The sequence below is a fragment of the Pelodiscus sinensis genome, chromosome 6, assembly GCF_052426305.1.
Source record: "Pelodiscus sinensis isolate ZL-2025 chromosome 6, ASM5242630v1, whole genome shotgun sequence".
NCBI lineage: Eukaryota > Metazoa > Chordata > Testudines > Trionychidae > Pelodiscus > Pelodiscus sinensis.
Window position 1 is genome coordinate 60,086,183 of NC_143057.1, and position 27,819 is coordinate 60,114,001.

Genomic DNA, 27,819 nt, shown 5'->3' on the forward strand with positions numbered 1-27,819 from the left:
CCTAAGTGACAGGGGTAAGGCGGTGAGATGGTTTCCTGTTTTTCCTTTTCTGCCTTATTGGGCATGGCACAGTCAGCACAACCAGCATGAACTTTACATGAACTTTTTAGGTCTGGTTTTGGTTCCTGTTCGTCGCTGATCTTTAAGTTACATAGTGTAAGGGTTTTCATTAAGGGGAATTTGACCTTTTGCTTGGATGGCAATACGCGCGAGAGGCCTGGCCAGGAAAGAGCCTGCTTCCACAAGCAGATTACTTCAAGGCCCTCCATATGAAGCTATAAGGCTATTTAGAAATTTGAGTTAGTGCAGTATAGTTGCCTGCTTGTAACGAGCTTTCACATTACAGGCAGTCCCCGAGTTACGCGGATCCGACGTATGTCGGATCTGCAGTTACGAAAGGGGATTTTCTCGCCCCGGAGGACTGGAGCGGCGGGACGCCTGGTCCCGCCGTCCACCTCCTCCAAGGGGAGAAAAGCTGCTCGCGGTCTCCCTGGTCTGCTGGGGGAGCCAGCAGACCAGGGAGACGGGGAGCAAAGCGGTGGAGGACCCGGGCCGGACCCGCGGCGCTTCCAGCTGGATCAGCTGAGCTAGTGCTCTCCCCCCCCCCCCCAGCAGACCAGGGAGACGTGGAGCAAAGCCTAGGGCCTGTGGTAGAGCAGGTAGGGCGCTGCCAGTTGGTCCCGCAGCACTGCTCCTTGGCGCTACTGGACCAACCCGGCAGCACCCCAACTGCTCTGCCCCAGGAGTCCTGATTCAGCCGCTGCTGATCAGTTTCAGCAGCGGCTGAATCAGGATGCCTGGGGGAGAGCAGCTGGGATGCTGCTGGGTTGGTCCAGTAGCGCCAAGGAGCGGCCGCGCTACTGAACCAACCCAGCAGCACCCGAGCTGCTCTGCCCCAGGTGTCCCCAAGTCAGCCATTCTACTCTGCACTAGTTAGGCCTCAGCTGGAGTACTGTGTCAAGTTCTGGGCGCCACATTTCAAGAAAGATGTGGAGAAATTGGAAAGGGTACAGAGAAGAGTGACAAGAATGATTAAAGGTCTAGAGAACATGACCTATGAAGCTAGGCTTCATGAACTGGGCTTGTTTAGTTTGGAAAAAAGAAGATTAAGGGGGGACATGATAGCGGTTTTCAAATATCTAAAAGGGTGTCACAAGGAGGAAGGAGAAAATTTGTTCCTCTTGGTTTCTGAGGACAGGACAAGGAGTAATGGGCTTAAAGTGCAGCAGGGGAGGTTTAGATTGGACAGTAGGAAAAAGTTCCTAACTGTCAGGGTGGTCAAATGTTGGAATAAATTGCCAAGGGAGGTGATGGAATCTCCCTCTCTTGAGATATTTAAGAACAGGTTAGATAGACATCTGTCAGGGATGGTGTAGACGGAGCTTGGTCCTGCCTTGAGGGCGGGGGGCTGGACTCGATGACCTCTTGAGGTCCCTTCCAGTCCTATTATTCTATGGTTCTATGTTACAGGCAGAACAGAGGTCAGGTCTCCTTGCTGGCAGAGAACTGACAAAGAGGTGTTTTGCCCTCACGGGGGAAGCCTGCCAACCAAGGGGAAGGTGGAACAGAGGACACAAGCCCACCTGCTCCATTGCACCTCAACCCAGGGCCCCAACAGTGGCAGCACAGCAGCCATTGGGTCAGTGGGGATCCTGACCACAACACACTGATCAATTCTGTAGGTCAGCAGGAATTTGAGCTACAACATGCTGCCCAATTGACCTCCATCTCCTCAGCTGCCCTGGGCCACTTCCTGGTTCTTCTTGGGAACCTAACTGGCTCAAGCACTGGTCCTTTGGGGTCAGTTGGGAATGGAGGTGCTGGCAGCATATCCATAGGTTCTGGCTCCAGTAGGGGCCCAGGTGGACAGGTCTAGCAGTCTGAGCCTGGCGAGGGTCCCAGAGTGTCTTCAGGCCATGGCAGTGGTCTCAGCACCCCTGTCCAGTCATCAAGGCTCCACAGTAACCATGGTGGCCTTGGCCAGTCTTTAGGGGCTGGCAGTGGCCCAACCCAGTTCTCCCGATGAGGGCAGCATGGGTAGACCTTTCTTCGCTGGAGCATGGGCAGAGCATCTGACCTGCTCAGCAGCTGGGTTTCAACTGAGCTCTGAGCCCAGTTTTTTTATACTTTTGGCCCTGCCTTTCTGCTTTCTGAGGGTGGGGCCAGGTTGCTCTGCCACTGCCCACCAAGGGTCTTAAAGGGCCCTTCCTCTTCCTGGTCAGAGGGAGGCTATGTTGCTTGCCTAGACTCATTACAGCATTACTTGGTATTCATTAAAGCCTGTACTAGGCTCCCGCCAGCACCGGTCACCCCCTGGATGGAGCTGGCTCAGGCACCAGGAAGGCAGGATAAGGGATGTCCAAATGGTAGGGAGGTGGGTTGGGTTCTGGAGTGGCCATGGGGACAGGGCAACCTGTAAGGCTCTTAATTGCTTTGAGAGTCAACGTATCCAGGCGTTGTGAGAAAAGCGGAGGATCCAAAAAGAACATACAGCGCCGGCAGTTGGCAGCTTTTTATGTGCAGGGCTTGACAAATACACTTCCCCACAGAGAGTAGATTTTGCCAGCTGGCGAGTGCAGGGGCGGACTGGCCCGGTGGGCCGTTGTAACGGGCTTGCTGAAGCCCGCACTACGGGCAACACGGCCCCATCCGATCCGCCAGCCAGCAGAGGAGCTGAGCGCTGCCAGGGAGGGACCACTCCCGGCCGACCAGCTGGCTCCTGCTGCCCGTTCCCCATGCACCCTGCACTCTGGATCCCTTGCTCTCCCTCTGGCTCTGCGCCGCCCTTGCACCCCGCACCCTGCTCCCCCCGATCCCTGCTCTCCCCCACCAGCTATGTGCTGCCTGTTTCCTGCACTGCTCCTAGACCCCGATCCCTCTGCCCCTCCCGTTCCCCGTGTCCCATACCCCATGCCTCCACCGCACCCCGCGCACTGCTCTCCCCGATCCCTGCGTCTCTGTGCCTCCTGTTCCCCGTGCCACTCCTGTCCGCCCCCCCACTGATCCCTGTACCCCTCTGGCTCTGTGCTGTCCCTGCACCCTGTTTCCCCTGTGGGTTGGGAGTGAGGGGTGCTTGTCCATAGGGAGAAGCTGGACATTGCAAAATGCAAATGTGTAAAAGACAACAAAAAAGGGAGGGAAATGTTTTGCTTGGACCTGGGGGTGGGGAAGCGGCTGGACTGGGCTGTGGGGCGGGAAGGGGGAAAATATGGGGAAGGGGCTTGTGCTGTGGGGTGGGGCGGGGAGAAGGTCAGGAGAAGAAGAAGAAAAAAGGAAGGCACTAAGGGACAGGGGTGCAGGAGAGACAAATCCCAGGGGGGCAAGTGCAGACAATGAGGAAAAGGGCAGGAGGGGAGGTATCAGTGGGAGAGGGGAACAGGGTGATGCTGGGAGAGGAGAAGGTAAGGGCACTGGGGGCTAGAGGGAGGAGGGGGAGGTGCTGGGAGAAGGCTTGAAAGAAGGGATGGGCATGAGGAAGGCAGGGATGGAGCAAAGCATGTGTGAGAGCATGGGCATGAGGGGAATGGGGGCAGAGGGTGGTGAGGGGGTGGGTATAAGGGAAAAGAGGGCAAAGGGGGCAGGAACAGTGAGGGAAGGGGGAGGAACCAGAAGGGTGTAGGTGCCAGGAGATTCTGGGGGTGAAGCAGAAGGGCAGACACCTGGAGGGGAGGGACCAACATCAGAGGAGAGAGGCAGGGCAAGTGTGTAGAGGGAGGTGTTAGGAGAGGGGATGAGGAGGGGTAGCTCACTTGATCAGAGTGGGGCTACTGGAGGAGTGGGCACAGGGGGGAGAGAAGGGCTGCTGGAGGGGGGCAGGTCTCAGGAAGGCTGAGGGCAGCGAGAAGGGCAGGAGTCAGGACAACAGAGGAGGGTGAGGGGTTGGGGGCAGCAGGCTGATGGCGCAAGGGGCGGAGACATGGCAGCAGAAGGAAAAGGTAGAAGTTTATATTATATTTATTTATAAGAAGTTTATAAGTTATTTTAATAACTTAGGTGAAATTTATTAAGAATGTATTAGTAATTACTGTTCTTATTCTTATTAGGAATTTATGCCATTAAAAAAAAACCACTTTGGGGGGGTGGCGAGTCCCCTTTTTGTCTGGCGAGTAGGGTTTTCCATAATTTGTCGAGCCCTGTCTATGAGACATCTGTAATTGATCACTCACCAAAGGCATTGTAGAAGATGGGATCCGTCTATCTACGGCTCAGTCCAGTCCAAGACTTGGCATTTATTAACACTGAATTTTGTCTGTCATTCACCCAGTTTTGTGTAATTTCTTTGCAACTCTTTATAGTCAGCTTTGGATTTTGAGTAATTTTGTATCATCTGCAAACTTTGCCACCTCACTGTTTATGCCTTTTTCCAGATCATTTTCAAAGATGGTGAATCAGGAGACACTATCTTCATTCTGAAAACTGATAATTGATTCTTCTTTTAACAAATTATTGGTCTTTCCTCCTTATCCCACTACTGTTTACTTGCTGACAAGACTTTGGTGAGGGATCAGAGGCTTTCCGGAAGTCCAACTATGCTATATCGACTGGATCTCCCATGTCCACATAGTAGTTTACCTTAGAATTCTAGGAGAGTGGCAAGGCATGATTTTCCCTTTATAAAATCCATATTGACTCTCTTCCTCAACTCATATTCATCTATGTGTCTGATAATTCTGTTCTTTACCACTGTTTCAACAAATTTGCCTGGTAATGAAGTTAGGATTACTAACCTGTAATTGCTGGGAGTACTTTTGGAGCCTTTAAAAAAATGGGCACCATATTGGTAATTCCCCAGTCATCTGATATAGAGGATGATTTATGTGATAGGTTACATACCAGGGAATTTCATTATTTGGTGAATATCATCTGAGTCTGGAGATTTATTAGTTACATTTATAAATTTGTTCCACACCTCCTCCATTCACACCTCAGTCTGGGACAGTTCCTCAGATTTGCTCCTAAAAACAATGGCTCAGGTGTGAGGAGTCTTCCTCAGATTCCTTGGCCTGTGTTTACAATAGTGATAGAGATGTAGCCGTGTTAGTCTGGTGTAGCTGAAACAAAATACAGGACTATGTAGCACTTTAAAGACTAACAAGATGGTTTATTAGATGATGAGCTTTCGTGGGCCAGACCCACTTCCTCAGATCAAAGGAATCTGAGGAAGTGGGTCTGGCCCACGAAAGCTCATCATCTAATAAACCATCTTGTTAGTCTTTAAAGTGCTACATAGTCCTGTATTGTGTTTACAATGGCACCCTTTTCCGTAAAAGGGATGCTAATGAGACACTTCGGAATTGCAAATGCCGCGGGGGATTTAAATATCCCGTGGCATTTGCATGAACATGGCTGCCGCTTTTTCCGGTTCAGGGTTTTGCCGGAGAAAAGCGCCAGTCTAGACGGGATCTTGCGGGAAATAAACCCTTTCAAGTAGGAATAAGGGATCTTCCGGGTGCCAATGTAGACACAGCCTTGCAGTGAAGACAGATGCAAAGAATTAATTTAGCTTCTCCACAACTGCCTTGTCTTCCACAAGTGCTCTTTTCGCACCTCACTATTCCAGTGGGCCCCAAGGTTTGTTTGGCTGGCTTCCAGCTTCTGATGTAATTATAAAAAAATTGCTGTTACTTTTTGTGTCATATTAGTTGCTCTTCAAATTCTTTTTTGGCCTTTGTAATTATACTTTTACATTTGAAATGCCAGAGTTTGTTCCTTCCCTCAGTGAAATTTGTTTTTCGCTTTTTAAAAGATGCCTCTTTGTCTCTAACCACTTCTTTTATTTCGTTGGTTAGCCATGGTGGCATTTTTCTAAATTTGTTTTGGTTTTGTTCTAAATTAGTTAAATCTTTTTTTCTAAATTTATTTACACATAGTTTGAGCCTCCATTATTATGTTTTTAAAAGTTTGCATGCAGCATGTGACATTTCATTCTTGTGACTTCCTTTTAATTTACATTTAACTAGCTCTCTCATTTTTGTGTAGGTTTTTTTTTTTTTTTTGAGGTTATATCCTGCTATGTGGGTTTCTTTGGTATTTTCTCCCCACAAAGGAAATTAAATTTAGTTACATTATGGTCACTATTACCAAGTGCTTCAGCTTTTATTCATCTTTTGAACCAGATCCTGTGTTCTACTTCTGACTAAATCAAGAATGGTCTCTCCCCTTGTCGGTTCCAAGACTAGCTGATATAGATGAGGCTTGCTCTGATGTGTAATTAACACCTGGAAGGAGGCCTCATTTCTTGGGGAACAGAATTAGGAGGTAAGCAAATGATTAGCTGAAAACGGAATATTTATGCTAAATAAGGTAAGTAAATAGATCAGTAGGCTAAAAAGATTATAGAAGGGAGAACACCCAGTTCACCATTTACTCACAAGGGACAAAATAAATTAGGAATGCACATAGGAAGCCAGGACTAGGTTGAGCATGGACAGAGCTTGATTCCTGCAAAGTAACCATGTCAGTCCAAAAACTTGTTATGTAATATTACATGTAAATATATAGAGAGGAAGAGGTTTGCTGTGTAACTTTGAATGTGTGGCATGGCCCATACCTCCCCCTTGTGCTTGAGTTTGCTCACTTCAGCATAGCTTTGCTGTATATCAAATAAAGGAACCTTGAATGATTAAATGTGGAATCGAACTGAGGTGTTTTTTTAAACAATCCCAGAATTGGACAAGGTGTTCTGCATAAGCTAAGAGGAAAAGGGAATTCTCAGAGGGAATCTCCACAGTTGCTCCACGTGGCAGTCATTCATGGCATCTAGAAATTCTATAACTGCATCCCCTTCTGAGGTCAGTATAGGAATAGCTGAAATCCTCTATTATTTTTTTGTATTTATGTAGCCTCTAATATTCCTAAGCATTTCAGAGGCACAGTCACCATCCTGGGCAGAAGGTCAGTAGTATATTCTTGCTGCTATACTCTTCTTATTCAAGCATATAATTTCTAGCCATAGAGATCTTGTGGTAGTTTTTTATTCATTTAAGATTTTTTGCTATATTTGGTTCTGTGCTTTCACTTCTCAACAGTGCAACCTGCTCTGTTATTCCTATATATTTTGTACCTTGGTATTACCATGGTCCGTTGATTATCCCCTTCTCAAGAGAGCATCAAGAGATGAGGGTCAAAGGAGGATTGCAAGCTAGAACAACATTATAAAGCTCTTAGCCTTGCCTTCCAAGCTCAGCCTTTCAAACAGACCACACTAAACAAGCAAGCTCACAACCATCACTAGGGTGACAAACTCAATAGGGTCATATAGTCGCTCCTCTTACACCCAGATAACTGCCAGTTGGTCCCGCAGCACTGCTCCTTGGCGCTACTGGACCAACCCGGCAGCACCCCAGCTGCTCTGCCCCAGGAGTCCTGATTCAGCAGCGGCTGAATCAGTTTCAGCAGCGGCTGAATCAGGATGCCTGGGGGAGAGCAGCTGGGGTGCTGCTGGGTTGGTCCAGTAGCGCCAAGGAGCAGCCGCGCTACTGGACCAACCCAGCAGCACCCGAGCTGCTCTGCCCCAGGTGTCCCCAAGTCAGCCGCTCTACTCTGCACTAGTTAGGCCTCAGCTGAGACATGGCAGATCCAAGTCACTCCCCTATCGTAAAGGGAATCTTGAACTAAGGATTTCCCCTATCCAGAGGGAGTACCCAAACCATTAAGCAAAAAGAGAGCTGCTCACTCCTTGCTGTTTTGTAATGAAATTTGCCTGAAGCCACATTAGCTGTATAATCAGAAGTGATTTACTGGCTTACCACCATCTCTTCCCCCATCCCACGACTTAAGCCACTGAATGCCTCTTTCCTACTTGCTCTTTCTAGGAGTCTAGGGCTTAGCTGGGGATGAGCATCTGAACCCCAAACATTGTGGTCATGTGCATCTCAAGCAGGAGACAGCTCAAGCGAGGCTGCGCCACACATGCCCAGAGGCAAAGCACAGGAGCGCAATGGCTTTAGCCCACAGGGGTAATGTGGCAGCCCCTTGCGGGTTTTGTGGGTCAAAATGGAAGTAACGCCTAAGTAGCCTGCTCCATAATTGCCGCTCCAAGTCGGCCTAGAGCGTCGCTGAGTCTGGTTCCCCCCTTTTCTTACAGCGCTGGCCAGTAACCAGCGGTGGCGTCAGAGGAAGGGGAAACAACCCCAGAAATGGAAATTGATGCAATACGATGCCATATGACCAAAGCGCCTGCCTCCAAGGCGCGGCTGCCACCGTAGCGCGCAAGGCCACAGAGGTGAGTGAGGTGAGGGACGTGGCTTGCGGCGACTGGAGACAAGTTTCCAAGTCCCACCCAGCTGCTCGGGCTGTCGCGTTTCCCAGCGCGGGGCTCGCTTCTGTGCTAGCAGCGGGGCCGCGTGTCCGCAGCGGGGCCCCAGCCGCTCGCCGCGGCCCGGCTTATCGCTGGCAGCGGGGCGCTCCCCCGGCTCCCGGCCCGGCTGCGTGCGCTCGGCGTGACGGGGCGGGGGCCTGCCCGCTTGCCTCACGCGCCTCGCTTCCCGGAGCTGATGGGGGAAGCGGGGTCCAGCCCCGCCCCGGCCCCTCGCCAGCGCTTCCGCCCGCGGGGAAGGACGCGGCCGCGGCGCCTCGCCCGGGTAAGTGAGCCCAGCTGGGCCCGCTCCCGTCGCGCCGCTTCCCTTCCCGGGGCGGGGGAGACCCCGGGCTCCCGCCCCTTCCTCCACGCCCCGCGGTCCCGCCCGCCCGCGCCTCCTTCCCAGCGCCAGACACCGCGCTGCCCCCGGGAGCCGAAGCACAAGCGTCCGAGCCAGGGCCCTGCGCGCCCGCAAACCATGAGCCGATAAGCCTGGGCTTGTTGGTGAATCCAAACCGCTACACGCAGCCCGAGGAGGAGCTGGCTCCCTGCATGTGCTGGTTTCCCCCCCTCCCCGCCCAGGCAGCACTGGGGGAGGGGAGACAGGAGGGAGCTGGCTCCCCACGTGCATTGGATCCCACGGAGCCACCGCTCTTCCCAAAGCTGCTATGTCTCTTTCACAGCCAAGCGGCGGTAGGAGGGAGCCCATAGGCGCAGGGAGCCGACTTTTAAGCTGGCTCTCCATGCATGCAGTCTCTGAGGAGCTGCCCCCCTCACGCTTGCTGCCTCCCACTGAGTGCCAGCTCTTAAAGTGCTTCTAATGCAGAGCTGCAGCAGGGGTCGTTGCTGGGACTGTCTGCTTGCAGTGATAATCCTTATTGATGAATCATGTCATTGATAACATTTTTTTCAACTATAAGATTAATGAATAACACTTTTTTTAACATTCTTAGTTTAAGCAGTACACATAGTGGGGGTGCTGTCCGCTGACCACTGCACTGTGATGTGTGGTTCCCACTGACTCACCCACATGTGTATTGGCCCAGACACCTAGTCCCAGCTTGAGTAGATAACACATCTCTTCCCAGAGGGACAAAGGAAGGGAGGTGGAGGGGAACACTTGGCTGGGGGCAGGGTCTGGGAGTGAGGCAGTTTCTGGCTGGGAAACATGAAGGGAACAGACTAAGCTGGGTGCAGAGGGTTGAGGGGGGCGATGGACCCCTAACCCTAGGGGTCTAAGGTTGCCTAGCCCTGACTCCTGTAACCACATTGCATCCATGCTATGCTGTAACCTGGAGAAGCCAAAAACCCTCTATAGTTGACCGGCTGGTGGAGTCTGTTCATGCTGCTACAGGGGTGCAGAATCAGGGGGGTCCCTGATGCATCATCACACACACATTACTTACTGATCCTTGCTAGATTTGGAGCCCTTACAATTACATTTTTGGGTTACATTTTTTTCTTCTCCTTTATTGATGTGTAAAAATTTCACAGAAACTAAAAAGGGAAATTGACTACACAGGGGAATCATTGGGACCCATGGTTTACTTTGATCAATTGACAAACTTTTGCTTAATCTCAAATATTTGTTCTCGTCCAAAAATCTATCAAGTATAGTGTAGCTGGTTTTGGTGTTACTTGTAACAATACAGAGTTTCAGAAAAAGGTGTGATTTTTAAATTTATTCTGAGGAATAAGAGGTACTTAAGAGTAGAATCGAGCTAAAAGTTAGAACATGGCTTTGGGGGACTTTGGGGTGAGAGGGGAATTCTTGTGGAGAAAACAACTAGAAGCAGCTTTCACAGGATGGAACTCAGAGTATTGCAAGGCTTAGAAACGTTAGATTTTTATTGGGTAAATATTGGTAAACATTGATTTCCCAAACACAAGAAAATACATTTTAATTGATAACTGAAATTTCCAGATAGGCAAAATAAGGAAAATACTACATGAGAACTTATTAAATTGCAAAAATGTAGTGATGTTTGACTTAGGGTTGTTAACAAATGGATTAATGAATGACTTCAAACACATATGAAGTAAAAATGTTATGTTTTACTCATATTTTGACATGATGCTGACAGTTTGTATTATAACAGTTTATAAAACCTTCACTTTTTACATTTTTCTCATAAAAAATCGGATCCCTATAATATCCTGCAATTGTGAAATGTGAAATAATTTTAAAATGCTTAAAAATAAACATTGATGCTATCCATTGAAATTATGAAAAAAAAACCTGAATTTTGTCAAACATAGCTATAGTTCATTTTTATTGGAACTAAAGGAAACACTGAAAGAGGGATTGTTCTAGAAACTAAGCCCAGCGTGTGTAGGCATTGGTGAGAGTGAATACACTCTCAATCTACTAACATAATTAGTCAGCATTAAAAACTAACATCTGGTGTAATTCAGAGATGGTATGCATAACACTTTTAGACTAGATATCATTTTCTTACTATATTTTAGAAGTGTGTGTTTGTCTGTGAATCGGTTTGTTCAAGAACTCCTCCTAAACCAGGGGTGGGCAATAATTTTTAATGAGGGGGTGGGCCGTTCCAAGATTTTGGTAAGTGGCCAAAGGGCTGCACTTCTGTGGAGGAGGCATGGGGTCTGAGACAATGGGTGGGGTGTAGAAGGGAGTTTGGGGGAAGGCGGGCATTATGATTGGGGCTTGGGATGCAGGGTCCAGAAGGGGTTATGGGTGCAAGAGAGGATTCTGGCCTGGGGGAGCGGTGTATGAGGGGGTGCAGGGTCTGGGAGGGAGTTGTGACTTGGAGGAGGTGGAGAGAAGGGATACAGAGGGTTTGGGTGGTGGCCTGGGGCAGGTAGTTGGGGGGCAAACGGGACCAGAGGCAGGCTCTATCTGGGAGGCATTTGCCTAAACAGCTCCCAGGCAGCACCTCTGCAGGAACCCTGCTGGTGTGCTGGGCAGGGTGCTCCACAGGACTGTGCTCCAGCATAGGGGGGCAGAGGGAGGGAGGAGTCTTCATTCACTGCTTCTGCCTTCAGCAAAATTTCTCATCTCCTATTGGCTGGTAATTGGCCAATGGGAGCTTAGGAATTTTGCTATGGGGCAGGGTCATCACAGGAAGCTTTTAGCAGCCTGCTGTTTAAAGCGGGTGCAGTTGCTCTATAGTAAGAGTGCCGGATGTGGCCCGCAAGCCGCCTCTTGCCCACTCTGTCATAAACAGTAAGAGCTAGGACCATCATCTTATCAACTTAAAGCAAGGTCAGGGTTAGTTGTGCCAGGATAATGGGATGTGTGTGGAATTTGATTTTCTCATAATGAAAAGGAAGGTGTCTGGCAGGAGACAGATATACTGCAGAATGACTACAAGGGATCAGAGATGGGGACTGGAACAGCTATAACCTCATTGGGCCAGCAAGGGGCAACAGTGGAGAAAGGGAAAACTATCTGCTGGTTGGACTTCCCTGGTCCAGTACACTCAGGACCTAACCAGTCCCGAGTAGGGATATAATAGTGTAGTCGATTAACCAATAAGAAAAAGCTTATAGGTTAATGCTATAGACTACATGCATTTCCTCCCTAGATCCTCTTGCAAATAAATTTTTTGTCAGGCTGTCCAGCAGCCCAGCTCATTCCTGGTTCACACCGGGTCTGGGACCTACCCCTGCTGTGGCTCTGCATTTAAAGTGTATTAAGGATCCAGGTGGGCAGGCAGCCCGTCACAGTTCTGGCTCGCGCTGGGTCTGGGAGCTCAGTGCCCCCCGACATGAGCTGCTGCCATCCTGTGCTGCTGTTGGCCCCGCCCCCAAGGACTATAGAATAGTCAACTAATCGATAAGAATTCATGAGGTTAATCGACTATTCCATTAACCAATATTTAACATCCCTAGTCCCGAATGAGGGAATTTGCCAGGACTGGGGAGGTTCCCTGCCACTGCTCTCCCTCCCTTCCGCCCCGCCTGTTGACTTTTCTTGTCGTTGCCTCTGGCTCAGCTAGCCCCCCTGTGTCTGGCCCGCTGCGATACTTCCAACTCTGATTGAGGTTGCCGCAGGCTCTCAAGGCTGTGGGCTACTGGACACCAGTTCCACTGGCTGCCGAGCACCATCTGGGGCTGTTTTAGGCTGGCAAAGGCTCACAGCCAGACCACAGATGATGCTGGACCAGAGAATCCCAGTTTAGGAAGGTACAACCTAATTTCAGAGTTTCTGTTTGTGTGTCTGTGTATCTGTCCCCCAGCTGGGTGACAGACATCCCTCTCCCAGCTCTGCCTGCTGCAGCTTCTTATTTGGCCCCAAGCTGCTGCGGTGAGAGAGGGCTGGGATTGTTCTCTTTCCCTGGAGCAGCCTGCATATTGAACCCAAGTCCCATCCCAGAACAACACTGGGTAACTCTTCTAGTATTATATAATGTGTAATTTCCATTTTCCCCTTCCAAATAATGACTACAGTTAAAACTGTGTGTAGAAAGTGGTATGAGATGAATTGTGTTAACCACTTTCAGTAAAAGAAAATAAGCATGAAACACTTCATTATCAGGGATTAGGTATCACAGTAGACAAATTTAAAAGATTTCAGATAACTAAGACAAATTTCACTTTAAACTGAGATGGTTTCTATGTATTGTCTGTTATTAAGAAACCTAAAGTAGGGTTAGTGTAGGAACTTGAACTTTGCAAATCCTGGCTTATGAGTTTTGTGATGGTCCTGGTTGCAAACAACATCAGTCAGTGTATCTCAATGCACCTCAGCAGAAGTCCATGAAAATACAAGTGTTACACATGCACCACCGCCTGTGGTTTTTCTTTCACTTTCAATCTCAGTTACTTTAAAAGCCAGTGCCTTAAATTTGAAGATTTTAGTGTGAAAGTGCAGCATTGTTGGGTCAGGCTTACAACTCACATCTGTGAGTCTGTGGAATATTCGGAACTCCAGTGTCAGTGGAAATAAAACAATAAATACCTCTGCACGTTAAACTGAATTTCATTTAGAGGGGCACATGCAAACACAAATGATTCACATCACCTTGTAAGGATTTTACAACATCAAATAATCTCTCCCCCTGAAACACATAAAGTTGCATTAGATAAAATGGTAGTTGGGAGGCAACTCTGGTGGATGCTGAGGCTCAGCAATGTTGTTTCCTAGATTTTTCTTTCTGGAGAGCTGCATTCTGTTATGCTTCCTGTGCATTTTTATATTTTGTTTCTGGAGCAGCTAACGAGGTTATTTGGCTGCCTCATGGTGTGGAATCAATAGTTTCTTTCACCTTTAATGAGTTTATTAGTATAGCTCTGTTAAGTTCACAAAAAAGTGCTTAGGGATTTCCATTTACAGTTGCATTTTCTGGGGGCATTGGTGTAAGGATGTTAAAATGTGATTATCTGGCTAATCATATAGTCAATACAATTTAAATCAACTGTACGATTAGCCAATAAGCACTGCTGTGAAGAGCTACAGAAGGAGTAGCTCCAGGAGCCGACACTAGCCGGGAATGAGCAGTCCTGGCTCATGCCGGCTCTGGAGCCAACCGCTCTGCATTTTAAGTGTAGCAAGAGCTGATGGGCAGCGATCAGCACTAGCCAGGACTGCTCGGTCCCAGCTCTCACTGAGTCTAGCAACCTCTGTTTGCAGCAAACGGGCTGCTTGGTGGCAACAGCCCCTGTCTGCGAGGGGGCCCAGCTCCCCCCTTCCCAACCCAGCTGCCTCTATCAGATAGAAGCAGCGGGGGCAGGGGAGGCGGCATCCAATAGACTGTGCTAGGAGGGAACCAGCTTTTAAGCCAGCTCTTGTTCCCCCCTTCCTCGGCTGCACCTCTGCTTTTGAAATGTACAAGAAGCACCTGCAGTCCCCACTCACGCTGTTTCCCCACTGTGCCTCTGCCCCTGCTCCCTGTTCCCCACTTGCTGTTGTGACAGAGAATGATGATGTACTCCAGTTTCAATCTAGGGTTCCCCCTTAATACGAATCACAAGCTACAACTGGTGCAGAGTATGGCTGCCTGCCTTCTTGTTGGTAGCAGTAGCAAGCAAGGAGAATGTTATGCTAACTAGGGATGTAATCGTGTAAGCAAAAGCCTATAGGTTAATGCTATAGACTTCATGCATTCCTGCCTCCCTCCGCTTCCACTAGTAAATCTTTTAGCAGGCTGGCCAGCAGCCTGGCTCAGTCCTGGCTTGCGACGGGTCTGGGACCTACCCCTACTGCGGCTCTGCCTTTAAAGTGTGTTAGGAACTAGGCAGGCAGGCATTTCTGGCTCATGCTGCATCTGGGAGCTCAGACTCCCCCCAGGCAGGGGCTGCTGCCTCTGTATTAGAGAGATCAGCATGGGGCAACAGTCAGCCGGTTTGTGCCAGGAGCTGGTTTTTAAACAGGTTCTCCTCATGAAACAGGTCCCGCTTGGCACCCAGTGCTGCTGCCTCTGATACAGACGCAGGAGTGTCAGGGGGTCTTCGGGAGTGGGGCTGGAGCACACTGGCTGCTTGCCCCGCCCCCGGATACTATAGAATAGTTGAGTAACTGATAAGAATTCATGAGGTAACTGGACTATTCAATTAACTGATATTTAACATCCCTAATGCTAACCCTCTGAATACTGAATTGGTTTCTTAATTAGTTGTAGGCATAATTCAGCATGGTTAGCATTAGAATATCTGTTCTGTTTAGGTAATGTTTTTTATGAAGCATCTAGTATTTTTCTGTTTAAGTGCACAAAATATGAAGAGTGCAAAAGCCCATAAATGAAAAGGGTTTTTTTCTGCAAGTTCCTTTAGCTTGTATTTTTGTTATTAGGGTTTTATGTATTTATGTGTAACAGCATGAAATATGGGGAAAGACTATCAAAGTGGCATATTTCATATCTTCATTAGAACACCATCAGGTTTGGGTTCTAGTAATTATTTATTCCTTCCCTTATGGTCTTTTCTTTGCAGTGCACCTTTCCCCTACCTCCCATATAACCTAACAAAACCAATCAACCTCACATGGATATGTGTTACTGAAAAAGATATGACTGTGCTGTGTGAATCTTCCCAACATGCTTCTCCATTCTGTAGTTAAAGATGAAAATATTATTCTAGCAAAAGTTGAATAACTGAAATTGGGGCCATATTGGCACTGTGTGTGTACTTAAAAAGTTTAAATTTTATTTAAAAAATTATGCAGGAGAAGAAATTGCATTGATTAATTCTCCCTGTAAAGAAACACCCATTATTGGCATATGCCAACAAAAATAAGTATTTGCCAAAGAGTGACTAGTAAGAATCTGACCCTTCCTGTTAAGAGAGTCTGGACAAAATCATTCTCTCCTCAAGAGATACACTCCTGACTGAGGCTTAGCCCTACGTCTTTTCCTCTCAAAAGTTAGTGGGACTCTTTCCCCTCCAGAAATCCAGGAGAGTAGTTTGCTCCTGATCCAAGGAAGGGATAAAATACCCCAGAGCTGTCATGTATTAATTCTGTACAATATTTTTACATACATTGAATATAAATTATGATGCATATGCTCATGCTGTGTTGTAAGTGTATGTGCCACAAGATGGCACCGTTCCATCTAAAATAACATTTGTTCCAATGTTGCAAAGAAACTCTGAATATAAGTTTCAGAGGGGTAGCCAGCAATGCCCCACTGCCATGTATATTGGCCAAACTGGTCAGTCTCTATGGGAAAGAATTAATGGACACAACTCAGACATCCCTAAAGGCAATACACAGAGACCTGTTGGAGAACACTTTAACCTGCCGGGGCACTCATTAATGGATCTCCAAGTCACCCTGTTGTTTCAAGCCAATTCCACAAGCCAAATACACAAAGAATGGTTGGAACTTAACTTCATTTACAAGTTTAATTCTTATGTGAATAGAATGAACAGAGACATTGGCTGGCTTTACACCTACTTTCCACATCCCAATGACTTAATCAACCAATGGAGGTGCTAATTGTTCTTATCAGCCTCTTGCAACTACTTGAACAATCTATTCACTGTTCTTTTTTCCTACCCCCCTTCCCTTATTTATGCTTGGATCTGGACTTCTAATACTCCAATAATCTGAAGATAGAGGGAATCTACCCTCCTGGGGTTGTGCCCACGAAAGCTCATGATACCATCTACATGTTTTTTTAGTCTTTAAGGTGCTACTGGTCTATTTGTTATTTTTTAAGTTTTTTTGGACTATAAGCACTTTCTTGTTTTTTTTGTTTTTTTTTTTGTTTTTTAAGAAACACAGCAGGTATGGGCAATGCAAGAGCAAACTGCTTTTCATTTAGACACTTTCATGGTGGATCAGCCAAAATATTGGTTTAACTTTTTTTCTTTATACATTTGCAAAGTGTGTCCGATTTTACTGGAACTCCTTTTGAAAACATCTGCTTTACTCAACACTGAGCAACATTAACAAATGTGTACAAGCTCTATGAAGGACCAATACCTTGTTAACACAATACAAGTTAGGTTAAAGCTTCTAGGGTATGTTAATAAACAGGAATAAATAGAATTTTAAATGCCAGTTTTTAAAGAATATTTTTCATTAATTTGAAATCAGTGTGGCTATTCAGATGGGTAAATATTTATAGGATTGGAGCCATAGCTATGGTCCTTGATAAAATGGCTCCATGCACAGTGTTACTTTCTAAAAAGCAAACATATGAGGACAATATAGCTAATCTATTTAATACAAAGGAGTGTATTACTGCAGAAATGTCTGCGTATTATGATACATTTGTCAGTATGAGCATTCACTTATAAAAATAACAAATGGTCTGGTAACACTTTATACACTAACAACATTTAGATGGTATTTAAGTTTTAGGAATGCTCTATAAAGATCCTACAGCCTTGCAACCAAACACGATGCCAACTCTGCCCACATATCTATACTAGTGAATTCAGCACTGGAGCCAACAACATAAGCTACCAAATCAAAAGGTCATTTGACTGCACATCTAGTAATTTGATCTATGCCATCAAATGCCAGCAATGCTCCACTGCTATATATATTGGACAAACTGGATAGTCTCTGCGGGAAAGAATCAATGGACACAAATCAGATATATGTAAAGGGAACATACAGAAACCTGTTGGGGAACACTTTAATCTTCCTAATCACTGTTTAAAAGATCTTCAAGTGGCTGTCTTATCACAAACCAATTCTACTAGCCAGATACACAGCAAAGCATTGGAATTAGAGTTCATCGTGATGAACAGGGCTCGACAAAGAATACAATCTACTCGCCCGTGGCGAGTAGATTGCAATCCAGAAGAGCCGGATTCGGGTGTAGATGTGCAGATCGCCGGACAGCGTGGCTGGCAAGCAGGGCTCACCGCAGTTCTCCGAGCCCTGGTGATGAAGGATGGTTGGTACACTACCAACCTAACATTCAATGACGGTGCAAACAGCTCTTTGTGTAGATTCCTATGTCAGGAAGGATACTATCAATTGACTTTGATTCTTATCTTCTTTGTTTTAACTACCCAATCTTCAGATACTTACTGATTTCCTCTACCTTCCTGATTTTCTATACTCTCTGTTTCCTGTCTCCAACCCCCCTCGTTTTTTTCCTCTCCCCCTTTCCTTCCTATTTATTTTGGGTCTGCACATCCTAAACTCAAAGATCCGGTCATCTGAAGAAGTGGGCTGTGCCCACGAAAGCTCATGATACCATCTACATGTTTTGTTGGTCTATAAAGTGCTACCAGACCATTTGTTGTTTTTTTCTATACAGACTAACTTGGCTAACTCCTGAAGCTTATAAAAATAAATAATGAAGCATTCTCATCAACAGATACAAACCAGCAGTCCATATTGGATTAATTTAATTTTAATAAAAACAGAGAAAGTTAGAGGGTTTAGGGGCTAATCTACGTGTAAAGACAAGAGTTTCAGAATGATTTTAAATGGGAAGTAAATTACCGTATCTTGGGGTTATGCACTAAAATAGAAATTTAGCAATGTTCTTTTTCAGAGAAGAAATACATGTGAAAAAATACTAAAATCTCACTAAAATGATTTGGTCTGCTAGCCCAGGTCAGCATTTCACGAGGAATTATAAAATCATTCATCTGTTTTCTTCAGTGTGTGTATAGATTTCTCAATCCCTGTCAGTGTCATTGTGCTTGAGCTCTGTCAAAGCAGTCACTCTGTCATTAGCAAAACATCATGACTTATGTGTCACTAAAGTAATATAGATGCCCCTTTATTGAAGCACTCAGAAATTGAATCACTCCTTTTCATGTTCCAAATGAACAACTAACCCTTTATACAACATGAAAAATATTCTGCATAAATCTGTCTGGGTTTTTAAAATTATTTATTCACTTTCCTCAATGATGAAAACTTACTCTCTTTTTAAAAAGTACAAAAAGATTACCAGTTTCCCTTTGCTTCCCTTGTGCTATATCATAAATGTTAGAGATGGGGAAGATCTGTTAAATTAGATAGTAAAATATAGCAGATACATGATACATCCCAATCAATTTGTAGTGTTTTATCTAAGTGCACCACAACTTGCTTGCAGAGACTATTTCATAACTTAATAGTTTTTACAACTGGAAAGTTTTTTTTTCCCCTTGATATCCAGCCTAAATTGTTCTGTTCTTAATTTCACTTAATTCCTGGGCATCATATCATTTTTACCCACTTTAAACAGTTTCCCTCCCTCCTTGATTTTTTACACTCATCTTTAGGGATGTGAATAATCGACTATCTGATAAGAAAATGCGTATTGGATAGCTGACATGCTAGTCGACTAGTTGCTTTCCCCCCTTGCTGCCTCTATCAGAAAGAGGCAGCAAAGGGGGGAAGCGTATGGGGTGCTTCAAAGCGGCAGCACCACGTGGAGCTGGGGCAAGATCCCGGGGCTGTCCTGGGCTTCATGTGGCTTTTCAAAGCAGCAGCACTGCATAGAGCCCAGGGTCAGCTAGGGACTCCCCCACTGACCCCGGGCTCCATGAGGCACTGCTGCTTTGAAATGCCACGGGGAGCATGGGACCAGCCCCGGGATCTTGCCCCAGCTCCATGTGGAGCTGCTGCTTTGAAGCACCCCATGCTCTTCCCTCCCTTTGCTGCCTCTTTCTGACAGGGGACTGCTTGAATCCCCTGATGCTTGAATCCTCTGCTGGCCCCATGCTCACCACAGCGCTTTCACCTTTGAAGTGTAGCAACAGCCTTGGAGCTGTTGCTACACTTCAAAGGCAGAGGCGCCTTTATTAACTAACTGAACAGACTGTAAATTGCATCGGCTATTTGATTAGCCAAATCGAAATTTTACATCTCTACTCATCATATGTTTATAAATTGTGTTATGTTTCCCCTAATTATTACTTCACCAGTGCATGTACAGGCATATCCATTTTTCCTAGTTCACTCTAGTTCTTTAAACATTTTTGTAGCACTTCTGCAAGACCATATGTATAATCTGATTACGTAGGTCTACTCCAATTTCCATTCAAGTCAATTTGAAGTTTTTCATTGACTTCTGTGGGAAGGGAATTGGACCATACATCTCCATTTCCCTGGCACCGTTGGGACCTGATCGGTGCCAAACTGGAGAATTTGCCAAACCACAGAAGGTCAATATTGTCTAGCACACCTGGTTCCCAACATTTTTGAGCAGATGGACCCCTTTACAATCTATTAAAATTTAACAGACCCCTCCCCCAAACAATATAGCTATTTTCAAACATTCCATTACTTGATAATCATTTGAAATGTATAATAGTTCATAAAGTTCAAGGGCCGAACTTCAGGATCATGGGGGGTGACAGCAGGCATGCACACTGGGACAACTTACTTTTGATCCCGTTCTCTGGACATGCCTCTCATGCCTGGCTGATATGTGAGAAGCATACATGGCATGCAAGTACTTTCTCCGTGCTCCTTTAGCATCCAGGAAATGAGATCAAAAGTAAGCCACGTCCGGCGTGCATGGCTGCAGGGGAGAGAAAAAAAGGGGGAGGGGAAGAGGAAGGATCAGGCCTATTGCGGTGAGCCCAATCCTTACTTTTACATTTCCACGGACCCCCAAGGGTCTGCAGTCCACAGGTTGGGAACCATTAGTCTAGCTGCATTACCAACACTTCCACTGCTTACCTGGCTCTTACAAGACAATTAGGGATAAATTAGAGCTAAATAACAGCATAGAAGAGTGAGACACAGCACTGGTGTCTGCAAACTAACTTTGAGACCGCTGGAAACTTGGTCACACCCATAAAAAGTGGCCATCCAGCCAACTAAAATCATGCCAGACCACAGATGTTGCCAGACCAGAGCGTGACAGACTAGAGAGGTTCAACCTATACAGAAATAAAACTTTATGAATTGAAGTTTATCAAGTGGTTTTAAAATCAATCAACCACTGTCACACACAGTTCCTATTGTTTGCTACAGAATTCAGTGCATGTATGGGAGGTGGAGCCTTATTGCATAATTTAGATATAACATACTACAACCCGGGCACTTGCTTTCCTATGAATTTACTCCAATTTGCTGACATCTTTCTGGTAAACATCTTTAAGGTGAACACAGTGTTTTGGTAAAATTACATCTGGAATTCTGTTTGGACAGTTAACTCCGTGTTTTGTGACATGCTGCTGTGTGGATGGCCTAAAATCACTTTTTTAAAATTTTATGTAATATCTTATTGTATAACTTATTGTCCACTTCTGCCACCAGTTCCCTTTCAGTATTTTGGTTATTTTTCATTAGGATGTGTAACAGCTCACTTCAGACAGTTCAGGGTATTTCTAGATTGCTATGAATGTCTTTTTTTAGGTTGTGATAAGGTTCAACAGCTTTTTATTTTTCATTTTTTTTAGAATGAAATGAGTTGATATTGAACACATCTTCTGACGTGAACATTTATCATAATGGGCAACATTAACACCAAACGAAATCCTCCACCAAATAACATGAAAAAGGGTACTAATGTGAGTGCAGGCCAGAGAGACATCAAGCAAAATCATGAATTGTGTGGTCTGTCTCTTGACACAGAAGAGATCTCCACAAATGTCCCAGAAGTTCATAGCAGTGATGAAGATCCTGAGAATGTGTTTTACAAGTTTGTGATTCTGCATAGTGGGAATGATATAGATGAAGCCAACCGTCTCCTGCATCTACTACAAAATAAATTTTGTATTAAACCTGGAATAATCTTTGCTGAAATGCCTAGTGGCAGACATCTCTTACAAAACTTAAATGATGCAGTGAATAGGTCTGCATGGACTATTATTTTGTTGACAGAACATTTCTTGAGTGAGGCTTGGTGTGAATTTCAGTCATACGCCTCTCTGATGAACGCTCTCAACAAACAGCATAAATACAACTCTGTCATACCACTGAGGCCATTGAATAATCCACTTCCAAGGGAGAAGACTCCTTGTGTCCTGCAAACCATTAATGCACTGGAAGAAGATAGTCCTGGCTTTGCTAAACAAGTACAGAAGATTTTCCAGGAGTCTAAATATAGGCAACAGAAAGCAATATGGGAGAAAGAAAGAACAAATGAGATGCACTAGAGCTTTTGGAATGATGAAAGACAGGCATAAAGACAGTTAAATAGATAATTAAATTGAAGAAGGTATATTGGTTGCCTCATTTATGTTTGCTGAGTGAAACTATTTTTCCTTTGACAAACTAACCTGCAGAAAGTTTCCCAGAACTGCATTATTTTTATTACTTAATATCGATATTGTTTCAGTAGTATTATCGAGATGTGGCCAATCATCACCTTGACCATTTTATTGATATAATATGCCACTTTCCCATGCCTGAATCTATATGTCTGGCTTCTCTTTATATTGTAAGCTCTACTAGGCAAATACTGTGTCTTCCTTTAAGTTTGTACTGCTCCTCACATGTTGTAGCTGTTACTGGAATTAAATACGGTAATATTAACAATAGCTGCTACAGAGAGCCAATAGAAGCGGCACAGGATAGTATCCTGTAAGGAAAACTATTCTCTTAACAGAAATATAAGTATGAGAGATGCTTACCACAGTGTTACATAACCAGGGACATGCATTCTGTGCCATACAAAATATATGCGGCTATTTTGAGAAATAATCTCAAAATGTGTGCCCTATTTTTGTCATGTTTGCAGTTTTTAAAAAGCATATATTTTCTAATGATGCATTTTGACTACATGAGTAGATGCATTTTAAAAATTAAAATAAACACGTTTTCTTTCCCTAATTTCTACTGACTAAACTTGTTTATTGTTCCCGTCTTTAAAGAAAAAACTGTAAAAGTGATGCATAGAGAGGTGGAACTTGGGAGACTGTGAGCAGAGTTTAGAGTTAGGATATACCTGAAGAAGAGCTCGCTGTAGCTCAAAAGCTTGTCTCTTTCACCAACTGAAGTTAGATTAAATATATTACCTCATCAAAATTAGAGTCATGCATTCATGTTGAAAAAGGGAGAAATTTTAGAAGTTAAGTCATTTTGAGTTAAAGTGAAAACATTTATAGTATCCCAATTCTTAGGCGTGTTTTTCTAGGTTTATTAAAAACACTGGTATGTGTTTTTCCTGTACATGAATCATAGGCTTAATCCTCTCAATCTTCTGTGAACAGGCTGCCAGGTGAGTGTACTAGCTTTAGGTGTGAGTAAGTTGACTCGACTGTTTGAATTTTTTATTCTGATTTCAGGTGATTTCAGTTACTGTGGCAGCTGGGATTGAGAGTCTGGGAGTGTTTGATCCTTTGTTCCCTTGATTGCCTTTGATCAGCCTCAGGATCAGCTTTCTCTGTATGGCTAACAAGGGAGCAGGCCTTACCTAGGTGAGTGGACCTTAAAAGCCAGAGGCAGAGTGACCAGGGGAGCGAAGTGGACAGGGGCTGCAGAGAGGGAAGTTTAAGAGGGAGTCCTAACAGGGTTAGGAAGACCCACAACACTTTTTCCAGCACTGCTTCTCTCTCCTCTACCTGTGCTTATAGCCAGACAGATCACCTAACCATGGATGCCTCTACCCAGATCCTGGTGTGGTTTTTCAGGGACTGTGGCTTGCAATTACCACTTACTGAAATCTGGGCTGGGGAGACCATGAAAGGTGCCTGCTGGTGGAATCTCTCAGGCAGCAGGTGGGAGACATATAGGAGGAAGTGGGCTAGGCTGAGGAGCAACTGAATCCAAGAGGAATTCCTAGACTGTATTCATGTCAAGACAGCTGAGGAAGATGTCCCACTACAAAAGACTGCTGACACCACTTGTGGAGGAGGAGAAGATGGCTCAGGGGGGACACTGGCAACTAGTCATTTCTGGCAGCAGGCAGTGCTCCACTCCTGCTCCCAACCCTCTCACCATGGTACTGGGGCATGGATACGGGAGATAAGGTATCACCCCCTAAAGAAGAAGAGAAGCCTCGTACCCCCAAGGCTGGGAGGTCTGCTTCCATCACCATAAGGAGGAAACATAGGCTAGTGGTGGTTGGAGACTCTCTTCTGAGGGGGATGGAGGCACCCATCTCATCTCATCTGACATGTCATCTTAGGAGGTGTGCTGCCTTTCCAGGGGCCTGTATCCAAGATGTTACAGACACATTATTGAGGATTATCCAGCCCTCTGACTACTACCGTATGCTACTCATCCATGTGGACACGAATGATACTGCAAGGTGTGACCTTGAGCAGATCAACAGTTACTACAGAGCTCTGGGAGTACAGGGGAAGGAGTTTAGAGCACAGGTGGTATTCTGTTCAGTCCTTCCTGTCAAAGATAGGGACTCAGGCAGAGACAGGTGCATCCTAAAGGTGAATGCCTGGCTGCGAAGATGGTGTTGCCAGGAGGGCTTCGGCTTCCTCAACTACAGGATGCTATTACAGGAAGGACTGCTAAGCAGGGATGGGGCTCCCCTTTCGAGGAAGGGGAAGACTGTATTTGGATGCAGACTGGCTAACCTAGTGAGGAGGGCTTTAAACTAGGTTCAACAGGGCAGGTGACCAAAGCCCACATGTAAGTGAAGAACACGGAGACCTGGGAGATGGGTGAGAAATGAGAGGGAGCGTGGGCTATCATAGCAGAGAAAAAGAAGGAACAAGGCAGAACTGGACGACAAAATCAAATCAGTATCTTAGATGCCTATATACAAATGCAAGAAGTATGGGTAATAAGCAGGAAGAACTTGAAGTGCTAATAAACAAACACAACAATGACATAGTTGGTCTCTCAGACACTTGATGGGATAATACACATGATTGAAATATTGGTATAGAAGGGTACAGCTTAGGAAGGATAGGCAGGGAAAAAAAGGTGTTGCTTTATATATTAAAAATGTAAACACTTGAACTGAGGTGGAGATGGATGTAGAAGACAGATATGTTTAGAGGCTCTGGGTTAGGTTAAAAGGGGTAAAAAACCAAGTGTCATGCTAGGGGTCTACTATAGACCACCTACCCAGGCAGAAAAGGTGGATGAGGCTTTCTTTTAAAAAAAAAACACAAATAAAATCATCCAAAGCGCAGGATTTGGTGGTGATGGGGGACTTCAACTATCAAGAGGTATGTTGAAAAACTAACACAGTGGGGTACAGATTATTCAATAAGTTCTTGAACTGTTTTGGGGACCATTTTTTATTTCAGAAGGTTGAGAGAGCTACTTGGGGGGAAGCTGTTCTAGATTTGATTTTAACAAATAGGGAGAAACTGGTTACAAATTTGAAAGTGGAAAGCAGCTACTATTCCTTAGAATCATAGAGTTCATGATTGTAAGGAATAGTAGAAGGGAGAACAGCAAAAGAGAGAATGTATTTCAGGAAGGCAGATTTTAGTAAACTCAGAGCTGGTAGCTAAGGTCCCATGGGAAGCAAGACTAAGGAAAAATAACTGAAGAGAGTTGGCAGTTTTTCAAAAGGACTTTATTAAGAGCCCAAAAGCAAGCTAATCTGCAGCACAGGAAAGATAGAAAGTATGGCAAAAGACTGCCTAGGCTTAACTAGGAGATCTTGCATGATCTAAAAATAAAAAAGGAGTCATATAAAAAGTGGAAACTAGGTCAAATTACAAAGGATGAATATAAGCAAACAACACAGGTATGCAAGGGCAAGACAAGAAGGGCAAAGGCGCAAAATGAGCTCAAATAGCTACAGACATAAAGGGTAACAAGACATTCTATAAATATATTAGAAGCAAGAGGAAGACCAAGGACAGGATAGGCCCATTGCTCAGTGAAGAGGGAGAAACAATAGCAGGAAACTTGGAAATGGCAGAGGTACTTAATGACTTCTTTTTCAGTTTTCACCAAGAAGTCTGATGATGAAGGAATGCCTAACAGTGAATGCTAGTGGGAATGTGGTAGGTTTAGAAGATAAAATAAAAAAGAACAAGTTAAAAATTACTTAGATGTTTTCAAGTTGCCAGGGCCTGATGAAATGCATCCTAGAATACTCGAGCTGATAGACGAGGTATCTGAGCCTTTAGCTATCATCTTTGAAAAATCATGGGAGACAGGAAAGATTCCAGAAGACTGGAAAAAAGGCAAATATAGTGCCCATCTATTAAAAAAAAAAGGGAAATAAGAAAAACCCAGGAAATTACAGACCAGTCACCTGAATTCTGTGCCAAGAAATACAATGGAGCAAGGAATTTATGTGCAAACATCTGGAAGAAAATAAGGTAACAGTCAGCATGGGTTTGTAAAGAACAAATCATGTCAAACCAATCTGATAGCTTTCTTTCAAAGGATAACAAATCTTGTGGATAAGGGAGAAGTGGTGGACATGATATACCTAGATTTTGGTAAGGCATTTGATACGGTCTCATATGACCTTCTCATCAATAAACTAAGGAAATGCAACCTAGATGGGGCTACTATTAGGTGGGTGCATAACTGTTCTCAGAGAATAGTTATTAATGATTCACAATCCTACTGGAAGGGCATAACAAGTGGGGTTCCGCAGAATATCTTCATCAACGATTTAGATATTGAGATAGAGCAAGCCTGGGCAAAATGTATCCCTCCAAGCCACCAGATCCAGCCCATGGAGGTAGTGGGGAGCCCCAGGCAGGTGCCCCAGTTTGTCCCACATGCTGCTCAGAAACACAACTGCAAGATGCTTTATCTTTAAGTCCAGAGGGAAGGGGGGGAAGATTCAGACGCTGCTCCTGCCCCCAGCACAATCCCATTGGCCAGTTTCTGGACAGACACTGGCCAATGGGAGCTGTTTGAACAACAGGCAGCCACAAAGCGCAACTCTCTTTCTCACTCATTCAAGCACATGGCCAAACAGGCAGAAACATTTTAAGCTCTGCAAGCCTTTAGCTCTCAGGCACGCTAAGTCCCTTGGCAAGAACCTGCCTCTGGCATCTCAGCCCCTCTTTTCCCCAACCCTCTGCCCCACACTCCTTCCCTGCTACTCAATATACACCCATGCCCCCTCCCAGATCTGGCACCCCAATCTCCTGCCTGAGATCACAATCCCCTCCCACCCTAGGTCACATTCCAAAACCCTTCACCCAGTTCCCTGCCCTAGGTCACAACTACCTCCTTCGCCCAAAATCCCTCCCAGACCCCATCTCCCTCCTGCACCCCAATCTTTACCCCAAGCTCCCTTCTGCCCAACCTCCAGCTGAGATTCCACACCTCCTCCATTAATACCATGAGAGAGTGCAGCCCTTGACCACTTTCCAAAATCTTGGGAGTGGCCGGCCCATCAAAAATTATTGCCCACCCCAGCATAGAGAGTACACTTATTAAGTTTGTAGATGATACCAAGCTGGGAGTGCGGGTGCAAGTGCTTTGGAGGATGGGTTCATATTCAAAATGATCTAGACAAACTGGAGTAATGGTCTAAGGTAAATAGGATAAAGTTTAATAAGGACAAATGCAAAGTACTCCACTTGGGAAAGAACAATCAGTTTCACACACAATTGGAAGCAACTGTCTAGGAAGGTGTACTACAGAAAGGGATCTCAGGGTCATAGTGGACCACAAGCTAAATATGAGTCAACAGTATGACACTGTTGCTAAAAAAGCAAACATGATTCTGGGATGCTTTGAGAGGAGTGTTGTGAGCAAGACACAAGAAGTCTTTCTGCTCTACACTGCGCTGATTAGGCCTCAATTGGAGTAGTGTGTCCAGTTTTGGGCACCACATTTCACGAAAGAGAAGGTCCAGAGAAGAGCAACAAGAATGATTAAATGTCTAGAGAACATGAGTTATGAGAGAAGACTGAAAGAATTGGGATTGTTTAGCTTGGAAAGGAGAAGACAGAGGGGACATGACAGCAGTTTAAGTATCTAAAAGGGTGTCACGAGGAAGGAGAAAAATTGTTCTCTTTGGCCTCTGATGATAGTCAAGGAGCAATAGGTTTAAACTACAGCAAGGGAGGTTTAGATTGAACATTAGGAAAAACTTCCTGTCAGGGTTGTTAAACACTGGAATAAATTGCCTACGGAATACTCCACCTCTGAAGATATTTAAGAGCAGGTTAGATAGAAATCTATCAGGGATGGTAGACAATGCTTTGTTCTGCCATGAGGGCAGGAGACTGGACTCAATGTCCCTTCCAGTTCTGGTAGTCTATGATCCTATGGTTCAGTTTTGTCAGATTTAAGTGCACTT

At 45.3% G+C, this 27,819-nt stretch overlaps 1 protein-coding gene across 4 annotated transcripts; it reads left to right on the forward strand.

Annotated features, from left to right (window-relative positions):
• The first annotated feature begins 8,006 nt into the window (after window positions 1-8,006).
• On the forward strand, window positions 8,007-22,454 carry TICAM2 (TIR domain containing adaptor molecule 2). 4 transcript variants are annotated; one of them, XM_075931985.2, is made up of 2 exons: window positions 8,007-8,233; window positions 21,080-22,454. In XM_075931985.2, the coding sequence occupies exon 2, from the start codon at window positions 21,131-21,133 to the stop codon at window positions 21,776-21,778; it is 648 nt and encodes a 215-aa protein (XP_075788100.2). In that variant the 5' UTR covers window positions 8,007-8,233; window positions 21,080-21,130; the 3' UTR covers window positions 21,779-22,454. The 4 variants fall into 4 exon arrangements, with proteins under 4 accessions (XP_075788100.2, XP_014434710.2, XP_014434708.2 ...); XM_014579224.4 differs by having other exon boundaries at window positions 8,008-8,224; XM_014579222.3 differs by lacking the exon at window positions 8,007-8,233 and adding an exon at window positions 8,248-8,582.
• Window positions 22,455-27,819: the final 5,365 nt, after the last annotated feature.

Coding starts and splice junctions, on each gene's coding strand:
- TICAM2 (XM_075931985.2), top strand. CDS start 21,131: ATGGGCAACATTAACACCAAACGAAATCCTCCACCAAATAACATGAAA.